Genomic DNA, 19564 nt, shown 5'->3' with positions numbered 1-19564 from the left:
CACTTGATATTAGGGTCATTTGCAACTGTTTTTACGTATCACTAGAGGTATGAGAGCAATTGGTGGAGAAGCCTACCCAAATCTGTGTGTCTGGATACAAAGTCTTGGCATTTTGTGTTTTATGGGGGTTCGGAACAGGTCGATCTCTGGCATGCCCCACTGCTGGAAGTGCTCTTGAAGCACTTGTTTGTTTGCCTGCCTGCAACTCATGTTATACAGATGCTTGTCTGGTTAATGTGTCTGCTTGTTCAATATCTACTCCTGGCAGGAGTATAGCTAATGAAGTTATTTTTCTCTGATTAGCACATCTTCAAATCTTCTGGGCTAGTTTTGATAGCAAATGAGACCATGTAGCTCCTTGTTGGTTCAGACAGAACATTGTGGTTGTGTTGTCCATTTGGATTTGCACTGTATTTTCCCACACCAGCATCTGGAAGGCATTTAGAACCAGGAAGATAGACCCGAGCTCCAGGACATATACGTGTTGGATAATTGTTTTCCCCTTTCGATAACCCTCTGATTTTTAGTTCTCATTTGCGCTCCCCCAACCATTTTTGGATGCATTTGTGGTGATGTTTACTGTTGGTGTTTGTTGTATGAAATGTCTGTCCACTGTTATGTTGGCCACATTCCACCATGTCATCTCTTTATGTAACTTTTGTATTCCAGCCACTAGATATTCCCAGCTTTTTGCTGACGGTGACCATTGGTTTTGGATCTATTCCTTGGGTAGTCTCATGTGTAGTCTTGCATGGGGAATCTGACCATATTGCTCTTTATTTTATCCACGGTCCTCACTGTTAGACACTGACCCTTTTGGTAGAGGCAAGACTGTTATGGGATGGCTCGAATCCCCTTGAGGGTAGGGAAAGCTCTTGCTGCCACAGTGTGGATTATTGCTCCTTTAAAGATCTTTTCTCTGTAAGACTTTTTTCGTGACTTTTCTAGGTTTATCATGGACTCTACTCTTTGAAGGGTGTCCATGACCGTGCTTCTCTGAATTGCAAGCTTGCCTTGACTGAGGTAAGGATAAACATGCATTGCTTTCCTTCGTAGGTATACTGACACAGAAGCTAGGCATGTTGTAAACACTCTGGGTGCTGACTTGATCCTGAAAGAGAGCATTGTGAACTGATAACAGTTCTGGTTGATGCAAACGTAGGTGCCTTTTGTGCTTGTGAGTCATGGGGATGTGTAAATAAGTGCACTTTGGGACTATAGTCGCCATACACTCACTCCTTTTCCCGCAGCCTTAGGATGAACTCCTGGACTGTAATTTTGAATTGTTTGTGTTTTTATAAATTTGTTTAAAAAGTGAAGGTCCAGAATTGGTCTTAAAGAATTGTCAAGTTTTGGAACTAAGGAGTATGCTAAGTAGTTTTCCTGATTGATTTCGGCTGTGGGTACTCTATTTTCTGCTTTTCTAAGAGTTCCTGCACTACGAATTGCAGGCATCCCATTTCTTCCTTTCAGTGTACATTTTTCCTTTTTGTCGGATCCCAGGATGGATCTTTATAAGTTCTATGCAATAACCATGTTGGATGATTAGGATCCATTTGTAAAAATAAATAAATGTAAAACCGTATTTGTAAAGCGCAAACTACTCACTCTTCTGGGTCGCAAGGCGCTGGGGGCCATCATTGAAATTAAGTTAGCTATTGACCAGAGTCACATGGTGCTGAGCTGCCACCGGGGATTGAACCGTGAACCCTGTGCTCAGATGTAAGCTTCCTGGCCGCTGCACCACACCTATCCATCTTATCCCAATTAATCCTCCTCCACTCGTGAACGAAGGCTCCTTTTCTGCCCCCACTGGTGTTTTGTGGTGGGGCTTGTATGTGGAGTCCCTTGTTTGATAAGCTTGCTCTGCTGGAGGTCTGGCTTGTCCCTCTCTCTACCCCTAGCAGCCTGGTGCTCAGTTGCTTGGAGCTGCCACTAATGCATTTCATACTGTTGTTGTCCAGCTTGTTGGAAGAGTGGCTCTGGAAAGCTCCCCATCTAGTTGTACTTCTTGTGGGGTTGTCCCCCTCAGGTGGTGACCTTGAAACAGCAGCACCTACATGGATTTGGCCACGAGTTATTCTTAACCTGCTTCAGCATGTCATCCACAGCTGAGCCAAACAGTCGAAGATGCTTGCCTGCACCTCGCTCTTGAACCCTGAAATCCATAGCTTGACGTACCTCCTCAGGGTTGTACCTGTGACCATTGCCTTGCTGGCTGTATCTGTGGCATTGAGTGAAGACTTCAAGAACGTTTTGGCAATGGTCCTCGCCCCTTCTATGACTGCAACTGCCAGTCTTTGGGATTGCTCTGCGGAGTGCTTTATTACCTCTCCCACCTCTTCCCTAGAGCATTGGAGTTAACAATCCTCCACTGTGCTGCTATCCCTTTCTCCATTTTTTGGCCCACCATTTCACCTCTCTTGCTCTTTCTCCAGTGGTAGGTTGGTAGATGGGGGACATTTGTCCCTCTTTCTTGCAATGAGCAGGATGTCTGAGTCTGCCACTGCATTTCCACAGATGTAAAGTGGGTTCTTGGAAGAGTGTTTATATTTCTTTTGGAACCTCTGAGTTTCAGCCTTGCAAGCTCTATTTCTGGAACTAGAATGCTGAGAAGCATCAGTAGATACTGGCAACTACTTTGCGAAGGTAGGAAGGTTTCTAGTAGAAAGCAATTAAGTACTTTTTATTCCAGCTGGACCCATACCAGTCCGCCACTCTTATCAGCATTACATTGTACATGAAGAGATCTTCCAGGGGAAAGGGCCTCGAAGGGCAGAAGTCGACTCACTCCTCTGGCAAGCCAGCTTCGAGTACTGCCACTGCTGTTGCCCTACTGAAATGTTCCATGGTCCTCCTGAACTTGCTCTTCGAAGAACATATCCTGCTCTTCATCTTGAGGCTGTGGTGTAGTAAGCTATTTGAGTTAAACCTGCTCTGCTGCCTCTTGGGTCAGCTCCCTCGAAGATTTTGATGGGAACCGAAATTCTGGAAGAGAGGAGTCTAAATACCTCTTATTGTGTAGAATCCCCAAATTTTTGGCTACGAAGCGTATTTTCTTCCAAGGTAGATCTATCCATCATCGGTTGTGGTCGGAGGCTTCTGCTTAGAGCTGGGTCTTCAACATCGGTCAATTTCTTTTTGACCTCTACCTCTCAAATTTCGACAGCGTTTTTCCAAGGGATATCCTCTACTAGTATACTTGTTTCAGGGTCTGTGTGGGTCGCTGGGTTTCAATGTCACTTCAGTTGATGATTCTCTCAGCACCAAGGCAGTCTCGTAGAACTTGGGGTCCAACAACTTATTTGATTACCCGTAGGTATTTCAATGCTACCTAAGGATGTTTATAGGGTTCTTCCTCCTTGTGTCTCTTCAGTGTCACCTCTGGATCCAACTCGAAAACTTCTCCCTCGAGGTTTAATCTCATGTGCTGCCTCAGTGTCATACAGCCCTCCTCTTTACTCAACAGCCCATGTTCCCTCATTGACGATATCCCTTTCTTCTGTGCTGCATGGTGGTATAGTTTGCCTGCTTCTGCTTCCCTGTAGTCTTTAGCGCTTTCAGAAGTAACTGTGTACAGTTTGCAGCCTTCAGGGCTGTGCTCCTTCTGGTTTCTCTGCAGAAGTGGAGGCTGCAGAAAGGATAGCTGTCCTTCGGGTTGAACTTACAGGGACACAGTGGCTCATAACTTAAAGGAAGAGTTATCCACTTCCCTCAACAGTTCGATGTGTGGTCGTCAGTTCACGCTTTTCACCTACCATCTTGGTAATCTGAGTTTAAGTTATTTCTCTCCTCTCTCTAACCCCTTCCATGCTTGAGACAAGGTCAACTCGTCATGGGTTTTACCTGCCCTGTGCTTATGACGAGTTGACTGTCACAAACAATGGGAAAATGTAAATAGCAGCACCGGAGGGGGAAAACCCTTAGCACCCTGGTCTGACCATTTTATTGTGGAGTTTCACATTAAGACTGCGCCTTGCCCCTCTGGCAATCCACACTCCCTTAGAACCAGTAGAAACCGGAAAAAACTTAATCCGGAGCAACTTAATAACTGTTTGGAGAAGACCTTGCCTCCTCTCTTAGACATCACTACTGATGATGTGGGCACGATTGGTGCCTGGCTTACCTCTGCAATCTACTGTTGTCTCCCGGCACGTAAATGTAAACAAAACTTTCTCCACCCCGCTGCCCCCTGGTTCAACGAACAGCTAAAAATAGAGAAATCTTGCTGCAAAAGATTGGAACGTATTTGGAGGGCTAACTACTCCACTACAGATAAAGAAAACTATAAACTTGCACTACGTAAATACCATTCTTTATGCAACACCGCCAGGGCCAATCATGTCAACTCCACTGAAAGCCCAGAATCGTCCCAAAGCCCTATTTAAAGCAGTACAGGAACTTTCCGGAATGTCATGCGCTCCCAAAGCCCCCTGCTTGGACACCACGCAATGTAATTCCTTGGCTGACTTCTTTACGGAGAAAATTGACAAAATCTACGCTGGCTTTGGAGCTATACCACCTGTTTCATCCAGCTCCTCCATGCAGAGCCTAGACCAACTTCCTTTTCAGGAAGACTCTGCACGGTCCTTATTTCCTCTGGTAAATAAATGGGAACTCATCTTTATGCCTTCTTTTCTGAATCTGCTGGCGGGGATCAAATCCGGTTCTCCCATGGATCCTATGCCCCCCCAGATTCTCTGTACCCTAGCCACCTCCTCACTCTATCCCATTTTGGCTCTCTTGAATGCCTCTCTCATTGAGGCTATTGTCCCTAATGTTTGGAAGCATGCGATGGTGGTTCCGCTCTTAAAAAAAGCTAATGCTGATCCCAGCAACCCAGCCAACTTTCGACCCATCTCCTTGCTTCCCTGCCTCTCGAAAGTGCTGGAGAAACATATCAATCGTCACTTAACATCTCACATTGAATCGGCGAACGTCCTTCATCCTTCCCAGTCAGGTTTCAGGGTGGGCTTCTCCACGGAGTCCACCCTCTTGGGAGTCACGGAGACTGTCAGACGCCAGGTAGATGGAGGGGAGACGGTGGCACTCATCCTTTTGGACCCGAGTGCCGCTTTCGACACCGTCTCCCACTCCATCCTTCTTTCTGCCCTGAAGTCTGTTGGTATCTGTGGCTCCGCACTTGCCTGGATTTCCAATTTTCTTTCAGATCGCACTTTTCAGGTTTTCTCCCCCTCCTCTGTGTAATCTGTTCATAATTCCCCTCATGGTGTTCCCCAAGGTTCTATTCTTAGTCCTTTGTTTTTCAACCTTTATGTTAGACCTCTTGCTTTTCTTGCTGAACAATCTGGGTTATCTATTTTTTCTTACGCAGATGATACTCAAATCATCTTTTCTCTCTCTTCCAACCAACTCTCCCTCATCTTCTCTTCGTTCTGGGCTTATTGATATCGCCAATTGGATGCTGACTAACTAACTGAAGCTGAACGGCGATAAAACGGAGCTGCTCTTGTTTGGGCCGGACTCCGCTCTCTGGGGCCCACAACATTGGCCTCAGCAAATGGGACCGCTGCCAGTCCCAGCAACAACAGCACGCAATCTCGGTTATCTATGAGGCAACATGTGGTCAAAGTCTCAGCCACCTGTACTACCGTCATCAGGTGGCTGAGGAAGATCACATGGATGCTTCCCTCAGGCACCCAGAGGTCAGTAGTCCAGGCCTTAGTGACATCTCGGCTGGACTACGGGAATGTACTTCTACTAGGTGCCTGAAAAGAGGCTCACCCGCAAGCTCCAAGTGGTCCAGAACATGGCTGCCCGATTACTCTGCAATCTGCCTAGAACTGCCCCAGTCTCTGCTTCCCTGCGCAGCCTGCATTGGTTGCGCATAGAGTCTAGGTCCAAATTTAAAGCACTATGCTTCATGCATCGCATCAAAGCTGGAAAATCCCCTCACTATCTATCCTCCTTAGTCCATCTCTACTGTCCCTCACGCACTGTTAGATCCTCAACTCAAAGCAGATTCTGTGTTCCCCGTTTCAAGCGGGCTAGAGTTGGTGGGTGGTCGTTCTCCTACGTGGCGCCCTCACTCTGGAATTCGCTACCCGTCCCTTTGCGGTCGGAAACTTGTTATCTCAAGTTCCGCAAAGGAGTGAAGACCTGGCTGTTTTCTTTGTAACCTTTTTCCTTCACACTCCTCTGCTTCTGCTTTCCTAGCACCGGTAAACCTACGGGTAGCTGCGCGCTGAATAAACTCATATATAATAATAACCCAAGGTGTTAAAGAGGTCCTTTCTTAGTACGCCAGCATTCGCATTGCTTTGGCTGATGCTTACAGACCCAATGCCAGAATAAATCATCTGAAAATGGGCGCACACCAGTCATAGTCCCACCAGGAAAAGTAACTGAAAAGAGAAAAAGGACTAAGAGCATTCAAGCTGACCACTAGATGGCAGAATAATGCACACAATGTGAATACCAAAAGGATTCACGATGCAAAAGGAAAATAAATGATACTTACCAGAATGCATCTGTTCTTGGCATGTAGTGCTGTAGATTCGTATACTTGTGCATAGATCGCCACTTGGTGCTCAGATGTTTACACTTTGTTTTTGTCTTGGTAAAATGTCTTTGTAGTCACGAGGTAGGCGACTACTCCTTAGGACGATAGTGCGCATGGGCATTGTGAGAAAGTGCCATCTTTCTTGCATGGGCATGCCTCCACTTTTTGCTGAATGGCTGATGTGCTTTGACTGAGTGTGCCCTGGGGTCCTGCCAACCAGGTGCCCAGGGCCTGTGTTCCTTCCCTAAAACGGAGTTGAAACTAAAACCAAATCGGCATCTCTGGCCACCTGTCAGCCCCTAGTAAATGGTACCCTAGGTACCCAGGGCATGGTTACCAGAGAAGACCCCTACTGGTTGCAGAACTTATTGTGCCACCCTTAGGGGCCCTGTGTGTTGCATTCTGCTTTCATTTCCTCAGTCCTTTAGTGTTTCTCATTACTTGCTCAGCAGGCATCTATGATGTCACATAGTGTTCTAATTGTGTATGCTTGAAAGCAGGGACAGTTACATCTGAGGCTGAGCTGGAGTCATCTGCTCCTGGTGGGGTTTCTATTATTGGATCTACTTTATTCTATTTTATCTACCTGACCTGAATCTTATCTTCAATAAACCTAATCTGTTTTATATACTGGACTTAAGGACTTCAATTTGATACAATTTTGGCGAAGAGGATGGGCCTATGCGCGAAGAAATGACTGGACTAATGACATTGTTAGCATAGCAAAGCACCGTTAAGAAGAGGTGAAGAGGTGAAGTAAAATCAGTGTGTTTCAATGGTTAACATTTACCATAATTGTGATTGTGTCACTTGCAACCGGTAATATTCACACTGAAGCCTCCTGCCTTACTACAAGTATAAGAGATCGTTTATTGATCTAGATTTAAACTGTGATGACAGCGTGAGGAGCAAGTGGCAATATTTACACTGAAGCTGGAAAGGAAACTGTCTTTTCAAACTTGTCGTCTGCAAGTAATGTGTAAAGCTGTGACATTTATTCACACTAAAGTTTCCTGCCACCCAAAAGATTACTTGAGAAATGATTTAGATTGTTTGACAATGTGGGGAATGCCAATCTTTTTGCACTTAAACTGGCTGTCTTCCAACGGGAATTGAAGAAGATCGTTTTACACTTGACTGTTTGACTGTGTGAGGATCAAGCGCCATCTAGTGGAACTGTTTGGGTGCTTAGTTTCCTGCTTTCCTACTGATGTAATCCAGGAGGCGGAGGAGGAATACAACACCTACGAGTATAGGGAGATTTTAATCATCTTTTTTTTCAAAGTCAGTTGGGATGTCTGGCAGTGTTATTACAGCATTTTAGTAACTATTTAAACAATATTTCAATCCTCATCGGATGTCACAAAATTGAAGTATTTCTACAGTTAAGCCAAATTACCGTTACCTTCAGAACTGGCTCAAGCGAACTGTTACTTGGAGCGATCTCGAGCTAAGTCTTACATCAATGACTGTTTGATCCCCCGATAGAAACAATGCTTGCATCACGTCATTCACGTTGCTTCTACAAGTCCAACTTTCTGTGAAAAGGACGTAATTACGACGACTGCGGCCATTTTAGATAATATCACCATGACAACACCTCTGCAAGGCATCGGATCAACATTTCGGACCAGAGCTTCTTCTATTTTATGTCACATGTACGAAATTATGGTATTTATGTTCATTTTATTCAAAGACAGAGAACTCGGGTGAGAGATCGCTCACCGGAGTTTGTTTACTCATTTTATTGCTTAAGGGAATATTAACATTTTATTGTATTTAGTTTTATGAAAGAGGTGGTAGAGTCTCATATATGTTTTTTGGGAAGGAGTCCATATTATTTATGTTGTGATTTATGATTGGTATATGTGGGTAATGGAACTGATAATACTACAGTGAGATAGTATCTTTAATGGTCGAGGTGTTCAGTTGTTTTTAATGTATGTACTGGAACTGATAATACTACAGTATCTTTAATGGTTGAGGTGTTTAGTCATTTTAATTTTGCATGTGTGTATTGGAGCTGATAATACTACAGTGAGATAGTATCTTTAATGGAGGGAGCCATTTTTATGCTCAACGTTGGTTGAGGTGCTCTGTTTTTAATTCAAATTTCTGGTGAGTTAGTTTCTTTATTGGAATGAGCCATTCATATGCTCAACTAAGTTTGAGGTGATAAGTTTTCAATTCAAGATGTGTGTTTGCAGTTACATTCATTTAGTTGTTCATGGGACTTATTGAATGTGAACGTTGTGAGGCGTTCTTGGTGCTTCTCGATTTTATGTGTTTACGGTTTGCATCTAATGATGAACCTTGTTTTACAAATTTCACTGTTTGAAGAGTTTAGTGCATTTCCGGACCACTTACGTGCTCTAATGTTTTTAGAGGAGTTCAGTTTGTTGAATGTTTAAAGAACCACAAGTGTTCGCTATGTTTGATTTGTAGAACCACAGGTGTTAGCTATGTTTGATGTTTAGAACCACAGCAGTTCGCTATGTTTAATTTGTAGAACCACAGGGGTTCGCTATCTTTCATGCCTAGAGAGCCGCTGGTTGCTCATTTGTAGAACCACTCGTGTTCGCTATCTTTTATCTATTTATTGAACCACAAAGTGCTCTAAGGTTTAGAGGTGTTCAAATTGTTGGGTGTTTAAAGAGCTGTGATTGCTCATTGATATGAATTATTTATATGTCTGTTTTAGAGAAATTCACATTTAATTTATCAAATCCCTTCATTTCTATTCTTATGTATTTTGTATTTTGTGGGTGATGTTCTATCTCTTTCTTTTATTTCACCAGTAACATTTACTGTGTATGTGCTGTATGTTCTATTATCTACTTTTCTTCTCTTGTTTTATTTTGTCAAGGGGGGAGATGTGTTGCATCCTGCTTTCATTTCTTCGCAGTCCTTTAGTGTTTCTCATTACTTGCTCAGCAGGCATATATGATGTCACATAGTGTTCTAATTGTGTATGCTTGAAAGAAGGGACAGTTACATCTGAGGCTGAGCTGGAGTCCATCTGCTCCTGGTGGGGTTTCTATTATTGGATCTACTTTATTCTATGTTATCTACCTGTCCTGAATCTTATCTTCAATAAACCTAATCTGTTTTATATACTGGACTTAAGGACTTCAATTTGTTACACTGTGCCCTGACACCCACACACTGCCTTTGCAGGCTGAGTGTCTAAGTACAGAAGTAAACAGAGTCAACATGGCACACTTCCCTGTGTGACATGCCCACACGCTCAATGCCCTGGCATCGATCAGTCACCCCTCTAGCTGGGTTACAGTGGAGCGGGTTTCTTTTTTTTTTATATGTGCAGAAGAATATTGTGATACGTGTATTAAAAAGGGCCAAGACTACTCACTCAAAGACTGTTTTATTTGGTTTTCGTAAGGACCGTGTGTTTTGAGCGGGGTGGTCCGCACACGCTAAGGCGCGTCCAGCCCTCGTTCAAATGAAGACCACAAATTGTGGTCTGGTGTACAAAAAGTGTCTTTTCCTGGTTCAGGAGAAAACACTTGAAGCAGTAACTATCGCTTCATGGGCATCGAGTTATCCAAGACGGCAAGTATCCGTCACTTGCGGCTTCTGCTCATCTTGAGTGGCATTCACGAGTAACAACCAAGTAGGTTTGTTTGAACGAGGGCTGGACGCGCCTTAGCGTGTGCGGACCACCCCGCTCAAAACACACGGTCCTGACGAAAACCAAATAATTTTTCCATATGGTTGAAACATGTAGACCTATTTTTAACTAAATCACATAGCACACTACGCTATTTTTAATTTATCACACTTCTCGAGACACCAAAGCCTTCCTAAATAGGCACAGGTGCCACATTGTTTTTAGCAGGGTTCAAGCACTCAAGAATAAAGTCTTGGAGTGAGTAGTCTTGGCCCTTTTTAATACACGTATCACAATATTCTTCTGCACATATAAAAAAAAACAAGAAACCCGCTCCACTGTAATCAGGTGTCGCAGCACACCCTATGGGCACTCGGCCTATGGGGTGGGACCCCGATGATGAAGCATGTCACCAACCAGGTTGGTGAGTGAGGGGTCTTCTTCAAGGACAATTACTGTCCGGTAAAGGGTTGGGGCACCTAGTGCTAATCTGAGCCTTAAGCTCCAGATACAGAAGAAATCCTTCTTTGTATTTTCCTCCCAAGGGGGTACTCCTCCATTGTTTAAAATTTTGACATGAGAAGAGCCCTGAAGGACTGGATCTACTCCATCTTGTAACCGGGAAGTGGGCTCCATGAGCTAGTGGGCTGACCTGTGTGGCTATAAGGACACAAAAAACAGCAAGAGGACTTTCCCTACAATTTCCAGTGGACTAGTGGCAACTAGAACTTGCACTGGACAATGCTGGAGGCCTCTGCCTGGCACCCAGAGACTCAATGTATCCCATGACCCCTAAGGTAATGAGAGGCATAAAAGTTTACTCCTGCCAATGCTTCGCCTCCAGGAACAGTTTTTGAAGCCAAGTGGACCCAATGCAAAAAGTACCGAGCTCACATTTATACATCGTCAAATTGAATTTTAGATTCGAACCCATGAAAGGATCCAGCATCTCTTAAAAGAGACAAGGTCCCTTTCTGTTTTGGGACTTTTCAACAAGCAAAAACTTCAACTATTAGGTGGCAGGATACATGCACAGCTTATCAATCTAGAGGATCCTCACACTCAAACAGTGCTTTATGTAGGAGCGCTCTTTAGGTTGGCTTGCTATATAAACATGACACTCTGGACACTTTTACAAGTAAAATGAAATGTGGGTGTTTTCTAGAGTTGGCAATTGACTGCTTTGTAAACCATCTGGTTGGAAGTGACAATGAACTGGCCCAATAACCATGTAGTGTAGATTCTTACCTTTGACAGCTTGATCAAACTTGATATGTGTTCAATCTGGAAAGAGAAACAATATATCAGAATGGAGAAAAGGGGTCAGTGCTTTAGTAAACCTCTAAATAATAAAATATAATAGCAGCAGAAGCCACTGGGGTGTGTCTGGCATCTGTGCAAGTGACTCAAGGAAGTGGAGGGCTTGGACATGTGACTAAACATGATGTACGTTCTTGTATACAAAAAAAATAACCCAACAGGTTCAAGTTGTAACGACCTGGAAGAATTAGCTCCTTGCCTTGGTCATATTTTTCAGATTAAGACTCCTAAAATGTTCAATCCATGACTAGACCCTATGCACAATAGACTACTGAGAAGTTGCTTCGGTGGTATAAGTTATACATGTGCTCCAGAAAGGTGTTGCATTCAGCTGCAACTAGTATTTAAAATCTTGTTCACATGCAGCCTTTAATTTATTCAATTGCACCCTAGTAATCACTTAGTAACAACTAATGCTCCTCATCCGTGAACCCTTAAAACCTTGAACTACTCCTCGGACTAGAAACAAAAAGTACAAACTTGGAACCACTTAACATTACCCTTCTATTAACCCATAAGCACAAAAATACACTAGCCTTCCGTGAACTCTGAAATCCCCTTAACTATTCAATGAATCTTGAAAACCCCAGTAGTATACACTCAGTCCATTCCCCTCTTCACTGTAAATGTTAACCTCTACTTCAGCAGAGGAATGCCTCTTTGTCCTTGCTCCCGTTACAGTTAACCTATAAGGCACAACAATTTTCAATTTTTTAGCCACAACTTTTTTTCCCATTCTAGTTTTTATTTTCTTCAGTCTACTTATCACGCACCCCCACACACGTTTTTGCAAACCAAAAACGCAGGTTTCTTCATCAGCAAATCTTAATGCGGATATATATTTTAAAAGGAATATGCTACTTATGAGTATGCATCTGTTCTTGGCATGTAGGGCTGCTGACATTCATATCTGTGCATAGATCGCCGCCTAGTGTTGGGTCCGGATGATTGCACATTGTTGTCCTGGAAGAGTCTTCGAAGTATCACGAGATAGGTGGCTCCTTTCCCGGACCCCGGACTACAGTGCCCATGGGTATCCTCTCCATCCTTAGATTGTTTTTCGCCATTGTGGCAGGGATGGAGTATAATACAGTAAGTGATGTCCATGCTAAGAATAAATCTTAGTGCTACAGCTGCGACAGGCACCAGGGAGGAGGAAGGGCGATATGAATGTCAGCAGCCCTACATGCCAAGAACAGATGCATACTGGTAAGTAGCATATTCCGTTCGAGGCATGTGGGCTGCTGAATTCATATCTGTGCATAGAATGTATAGCAGTGTCAATGCTGGAGGCATAGCGGTGGTTGCCTGTGCCAGCTGCAGCAGCGTGAAAAAGAATTTTGAGTACAGCCTGTCCTACAGCTGCCTGCTGTTTGGAGTGTACATCTACGCAGTAGTGTTTGGTAAATGTATGTATGGTAGTCCATGTGGCTGCTCTACATCTGTCTTCTAGAGGAATGTTTTCTAGGAAAGCCATGGATGCCCCTAACTTGCGTGTGGAATGTGCTCTTGGGGGAACTGTTAATGTGCGTTTAGCTTTCTGAAAACTTGTATGCACTTAATCTATCTGGCTATACCTGATTTTGAAATGGGGTTGCCTTTTGTGCTGTGGTGAAAGAGCAACAAACAGTTGCTTGGTCTTTCTGAAAGGTTTTGTCCTGTCTATATATACAGGAGAGCTCTTAACGTCCAGTGTATGTAGAGCTCTTTCGGCCACTGAATCTGGATTTGGGAAGAACACTGGCAGTTCGATAGTCTGATTGATGTGAAACTGGGATACCACCTTTGGCATAACTTTTGGGTTTGTACGTAGCACTACCCTATTTGCATGAATTTGTATGAATGGTTCCTGAATAGTTAGGGCTTGTAGCTCACTAACTCTTCTAAGTGTTGTAATTGCCACTAGGAAAGCCACTTTCCACGTTAGGAATTGTATCTCACACGAGTGTAGAGGTTCAAAAGGTGGTCCCATAAGTCTGGTTAGCACCACGTTCAGATTCCAGACAGGTGAAGGAGGGTGTCTTGGAGGAATCACTCGTTTGAGTCCCTCCATAAAAGCTTTAATAGCAGGTACTCTGAAGAGGGAAATGTGAGGCCTGTTCTGAAGATAAGCTGCCATTTTCATTTCATTTTCATTTTGGACATTTATAAAGCGCTTGGAAGTACGCCCACCGGCGTGTCCCCGCGCTGTGATAAGTGAGAAGCTGAGGTTCCACCCACCCTCCCCGCCGACTACCTGCTAAACAGAATGGTCTTGAGTTTTTTTCTGAAAATCAATTCTGATGGCTCCAAACGCAGGCTTGAAGGAAGAGCATTCCAGTGTATGGCCGCCAGATGCCTAAAAGATCTACCCCCCTTGCGGGCTTTCCTTACTCTTGGTATCGTTAGGAGCCCTGTGCAGGAGGATCGAAGGCTACGTGTGGGTTCATACACGGTCACCAAGTTCCTGAGCAACGCAGGAGCCTTGCCATTCACAATACGATGGCATGTGGAGAGAGTTTTAAATTCAACCCGACTGGCAACTGGAAGCCAGTGAAGTGCGTGGAGCGCGGGTTTGGAGGGGGATCTCCTGGGGAGCCTCAACACCAAACGGGCAGCCGCATTTTGCAGCACCTGAAGTCGCCCGATGGCCCTGCTGGAGGCACCCAGATATAATAGGTTGCCATAATCGAGGCGGGAAGGCACCAGGGCATGCACCAATGTTCTGCGGGCCGCAAGGGGGAGAAGATCTAACACCTTTTTTAAGGTCCTCAGGACGCCGACGCATACCCCAGCCACACGGCCCACATGTGTATCAAAGGTCAGGCCAGAGTCCAGCCAGACCCCTAAGTTCCTTGCCTCCTGGCACTGCAGCCACTGCAGCTAAATGTATACGTATGGAACTGTAGGCTAGATTGCATCTATGTAAATGTAGGAGGTAACATATGATGTTTTGAGTAGATGTATTTAGCGGATTGATGTCATTATTGGTACTATAGATGACAAATCGTTTCCACTTCACCGCATAGCATGCTCTCGTTGTAGGTCTTCTTGCCTTTTTGATAATATTCATATAGTCAGGAGACAAGTTCAGGTAACCAAACTAGGACTTCAGGAGCCAGATCGCAAGGGTCAACTGTTGCGGATCTGGGTGCTGAATGTCTCCATGGCTCTGCGTTAAAAGACTGGGTGTTAATCGCAGCCTTTGTTGAGGCACCACGGAAAGCTCGAGGAACGTGGTGTACCACGGTTCCCTCGCCCACGTTGGAGCAACTAGGATGAGTGTCATGGAGTGTTGTCGCAGTATGCGTGCCACTAGTGGTATGAGCGGGGCTGGGGGAAAAGCGTACGCAAACCTGCCTGACCAGTTCATCCATATCGCATTGCCCTGATACTGCGGATGTGGAAACCTGGCGGCGAAGTTTTGGCATTTTGCGTTTTCCCTTGTGGCGAACAGGTCTATCTGTGGGTGGCCCCACTGCTGGAAGTACGGTAGGAGCACGGAGGGATGTATCTCCCACTCGTGCATTTGGTGGCTATGCCTGCTGAGCAGATCCGCCATCTGGTTGTCCATGCCTGGGAGGTGTTCCGCCATGAGGAATATGTTCCTCTGAATGGCCCACTTCCACATACTTTGCGCTAGATGTGACAACTGCGGAGAGTGTGTCCCTCCCTGCTTCTGTATGTAGTACATGGCAGTCATGTTGTCCGTCCGGATCAACACGACTGTTGCACAAATGTACCTTGAACGCCTTCAGTGCCATGAAGATTGCTATCAGTTCCAGCAGGTTGATGTGCATCTTCTTTTGCTGTGTCGTCCATAGGCCCTGCACTGTGTAATAGAGGACATGCGCTCCCCAGCCCAGGAGAGATGCGTCCGTCGTCAGCACTATTTGTGGTACAGGCTCTTGGAACGGTCGTCCCCTGCAAAGGTTTTGTGGATTCCACCAATGCAGAGAGTTGTATGCGCCACCGGTCACCAACACTAGGTCTTATAATTGTCCTTGAGCCTGGTTCCACTGCCGTGTTAAGCACTCTTGAAGTGGACGCATGTGTAGTCTCGCTTGAGGGACTATGAAGATGCAGGAGGCCATCATGCCTATCAACTGCATAAACACCTGTGCTGGTAGCGAATGTTGGGGTCTGAATTTGTGAATCAGCAATTGAATGCTGTTGACTCTCGCTAGGTTTGGCTGTGCCTTTGCTGCCAGAGTGTCTATAGTCGCCCCCACGTACTGTTGTACGTGGGCGGGTTGGAGATGACTAGTTTAATGAGAATCTGAGGCTGTGTAGGAGGTGACTAGTGCGGGACATGTGGCTGGCACATTGCTGGGCCGACTTTGCTTGGATAAGCCAGTCGTCCAGTTAGGGGTAGACGTGAATATGGTTCCTCCATAGGTGCGCAGCTACTGTCGCTAGACACTTGGTAAACACCCTGGGGGCTGTTGTCACCCCGAAAGGCAGTACCTTGAACTGGTAGTTCTGATTTTGTATGGTAAACCTGAGATACTTCCTGTGTGCTGGATGTATCGGGATGTGGAAATATGCGTCCTTTAGGTCTAGTGTTGCGAGGAAATCTCCCTGGCTGAGCAATGGTAGATCCTGCTGTAGAGTGAGCATGTGGAAATGTTCTGACAAGATGTATTGGTTTAGGGGCCTGAGGTCCAGTATTGGCCTGAGAGACCGGTCCTTTTTGGGGATTAAGAAGTACAGAGAGTATACCCCTGTACCTGTATGGGGACGAGTTCTATGGCCCCTTTTTGCAGCATGCAGACAACTTCTTGCTGCAATAAGTCTATGTGCTCTGCGGACATAGGACGGTGCCTTGGGGGTATGTTGGGTGGAGTGGAAGTTAGCTCTAGACAATAGCCGTACTGAATAAGTTGTCTCACCCACCTGTCTGTGGTAATGCTCTCCCAGACTGGCAGGAACTGTTGTAATCGCCCCGACTGGTGTTACATGGTCCGGGGGCAGTAACAAGGCGTAACTGTTTAGTATTGGCGGAGGAACTGGTGTTGTTATTCCCTCGATCTCTGCCTTTGCTGCTGTTGCCACGGTATCCACCTCTATTATTTTTATTATAGGTGGTTTGTGTGCTCCCTTTATTGTATTGAATCTGTTGTGTTGCCTGGCCTCGTGTAGCTCCTCTGTTACTGGAGCGACGAAAGGAACCGCCTCTGAACTGTTGGGACTGCAAGGCACCCATAGATTTGGCTGTCTGTGTCTTTTTTAATTTTTTCTAAAATTGTGTCAACATCAGGGCCAAAAAAGAAATCAGGGTTCACAGGCTGATTCAGTAATGAAGTTTGAATCTCTGGCTTGAACCCAGATATGCACAACCAAGCATGTCTCCGGAGCATGCCACTTGGGTTGATGGCCCTGGCTCAGTGTCTGCTGCATCTAGAGCACATTTGATGGATGCGTTGGAAATGAGTTTACCCTCCTGTATTAGCATCTCAGCTCCTTCCTTGTAGGCCTCAGGCAAATGTTGTAGCAGTTGCTCTAGAGTTTCATAATGCGCCCTATCGTATCTGGCTAATAGGGCTTGTGTTTTAGAAATCCTCCAGATATTAGCTGCTTGAGCAGCCACCCTTTTCCCAGAAGCTTTTAACACTTTCGATTCTTTGTCTGGAGGAGGAGCATCACCCGTAGTTTGTGAGTTGGCGCGCTTAAGAGCATTTGAGACCACCAGAGAGTAACGGCAGCTGTCCCTTAATATATATATATATATAGGGTCCACAGGCACCGGTCTGTATTTTCTTTCAATTCTGGGGTTAATAACACTTGCTCTAGTGGTTTCCTTGAAAATGTCCCCTGCGTATTTAAGGACACCTTTTAGCATTGGCAAAGTTTTAACAGACTTCTCTGAAGTGGAGAAAGTGTCAAACAGGAAGTCCTCTTCAACGGTGTCAGCATGCATGTCCACATCATGATTTAGTTCTGCCCTTTCAATTAAAGCGTTGAACGCAGCTGTATCTTCTGTTGGTGAAGTCTTTACAGGATAAGAGGGAGTATCAGGAATAGTCTGTGATTCCCCCTGGGTCAGCAGGGTCTGTCCAGGCTTGAGTCTGGTCATCCTGGTCAGTGTCCGCAGGGTAATGATATTGTTCATCATCTCATCGTCATACCCTATATCCTCAGCAGTGGGCGTGGGTGAGTACGCAGAAGTGTCTTGGCCATATCTTTGTACCTCACAGGTTCAAAAAGAACAGGTGATGTCGCAGAGTCCCTTTTCTTTTTGAGTGGAATTTTGTATGATTCCAGAGGAGTTTCCGACCTAATGTTCCTTTGATAAATAGTAAGCCTACCAGATTCGGAGTCGATATGTAGCTTCGACTGGTCATCATATGAGGGCTCTTGGTACATAACGTCCTCTTCCAAAGGATGACGCCGTTTTCCTAATGACACCTGCTTGGGTGTTTCGACTCCAGGTTTTGGATCGAGCGCCTGGGGAGTGCAGTTGGTGGCAGTCAGAATTTTATCGCTGGCACAATGTCCTTAGATAGGCCGGGCTTCTTCGGTGCCGGCGTCGATGTAGGGTCGACCGGCTTGGCCTTCTCGCCAATAGGTTTCTGGCTTTGCGTCTACTTCGGTGCATGTGGCGTCGGAGGCGCGCTCTTCTGCTGCGACTCGACGTGTTCCCTCGAGGCGCTTTTGGATTTCGACTCGAGGCCTTTGACGAACTGGCGCCTGTCGACCTGATGCTTCAGACAGAGAATCTTCCGAGACTCGAGTCCCTTGTTTGTGTCGCCGTCCGTCGGCATCTACTTCTTCGGTTCGACGTGCTTAGCTTTAATGGCGGACTTCAGCGCGCCGATCTTCGGTTCAACGCTTTTTACTTTTGACCCCGCAGGGTCGTCAACACCTTTTGTTTTAGTCTACTCAGATGGGTCCTTGCTTTTAGACACGAAGACTGTTTTCAGCAGTTTCGGTTTACACTCGACGGCTTTTGGTTTCGTTTGGACCAGTTGAACCCATGGCTCCTGTGATGTATTCTTATCCGGGCCTTGACGCGGGGCTATAGAATGTTCTTGATGATCTTGGCTAAGGCCTTCCGGCGATGCCTCGACCTGAGCCATTGAAAGCCTTTGAGTGTCTGTTTTGGGCCCAGTACCGACTGTTAGGCCTGGATGACGACTTGAGCGATGAACAACGGCTCCGATGGGGCATAAGTCGTCCCTTACCTCGTCGACGTTTTCTTCTTCGACGTTGTACTCGTCTTCATAATAGGTGGAGTCATGCTCCGAACCGGGATCCGACTGGTGTTCTGGATCCTCGGTCTCGACGACCTCATAGTCGTCCTCGTCAAAAATATTCACCGGGTCGGCGCTGGCTTCAACATAGTTTGCCTCGCTGCGCGTCGGAGTCTTAGCGGCTTCTTCGACCTGAACCGAGCACAAGCTAGACAGTTGTTCTCATCGTGCTCTGGTGATAAGCACTTGTTGCACACAGGGTGTACAAAGATGTGCGGGTACTTAGAGTTGCAAAGGGGGCATCGTTTGAACGGGCTCCGTTCTATCGACGATCGGGCCTCCGGTGTCAAAAAGGCCACGCAGCGCTCTACGACGTCCTGCTTCAAGAAAACTGGAACAAAAACTCGGCACCGATCGAAACTATACAGACGCCTGAAGGCCTTTTGGCCTTTAAAGAGTTTCCAAACTTGAGTTAAGAAAAGTACATCCGAACCCAATGGCGGAAAAAAACAATCTGAGGATGCCCATGAACACTGTAGTCGGGGGGAGGAGCCACCTATCTCGTGATACTTCGAAGACTCTTCCAGGACAACAATGTGCAATCATCCTGACCCAACACTAGGCGGTGATCTATGCACAGATATGAATTCAGCAGCCCACATGCCTCGAACATATATATCTTTAAAACACTAGCACTGGCAAAGTCAATTTTACTTCCCTTTTGATATGATCAAAGCTTTAAAACACTTGGGGAGTGGCCAAGCTGCAAAAGGAGTGAGACGTGACTTGATGGGTCTACGCTCCATCGTAACCTGCTAAAGCTTGCCCACCTGTTCCGGAGCTTTGCTGTGGGCATATGACCTGGGAATAGAATCCTGGACCCTACCAGGGACCGGACGCCGCCTTGGGCTACCTAACACT

The 19564-nt window shown here is 45.7% G+C and overlaps 1 protein-coding gene across 1 annotated transcript in view; it reads right to left on the bottom strand.

Annotated features, from left to right (window-relative positions):
• The window catches only part of PSMD11 (proteasome 26S subunit, non-ATPase 11), a 413573-nt gene that overhangs the window by 98612 nt on the left and 295397 nt on the right, over positions 1-19564 (bottom strand). Inside the window, exon 11 of the mRNA XM_086923842.1 lies at positions 11400-11435. Within this exon, the coding sequence (XP_086779968.1) occupies positions 11400-11435 (36 nt within the window). The remainder of the gene's footprint in view (positions 1-11399; positions 11436-19564) is intronic.

The sequence above is a fragment of the Lissotriton vulgaris genome, chromosome 5, assembly GCF_964263255.1.
Source record: "Lissotriton vulgaris chromosome 5, aLisVul1.2, whole genome shotgun sequence".
NCBI classification, from domain to species: Eukaryota; Metazoa; Chordata; class Amphibia; order Caudata; family Salamandridae; genus Lissotriton; species Lissotriton vulgaris.
This window is presented reverse-complemented; position numbering and strand designations above follow the sequence as displayed.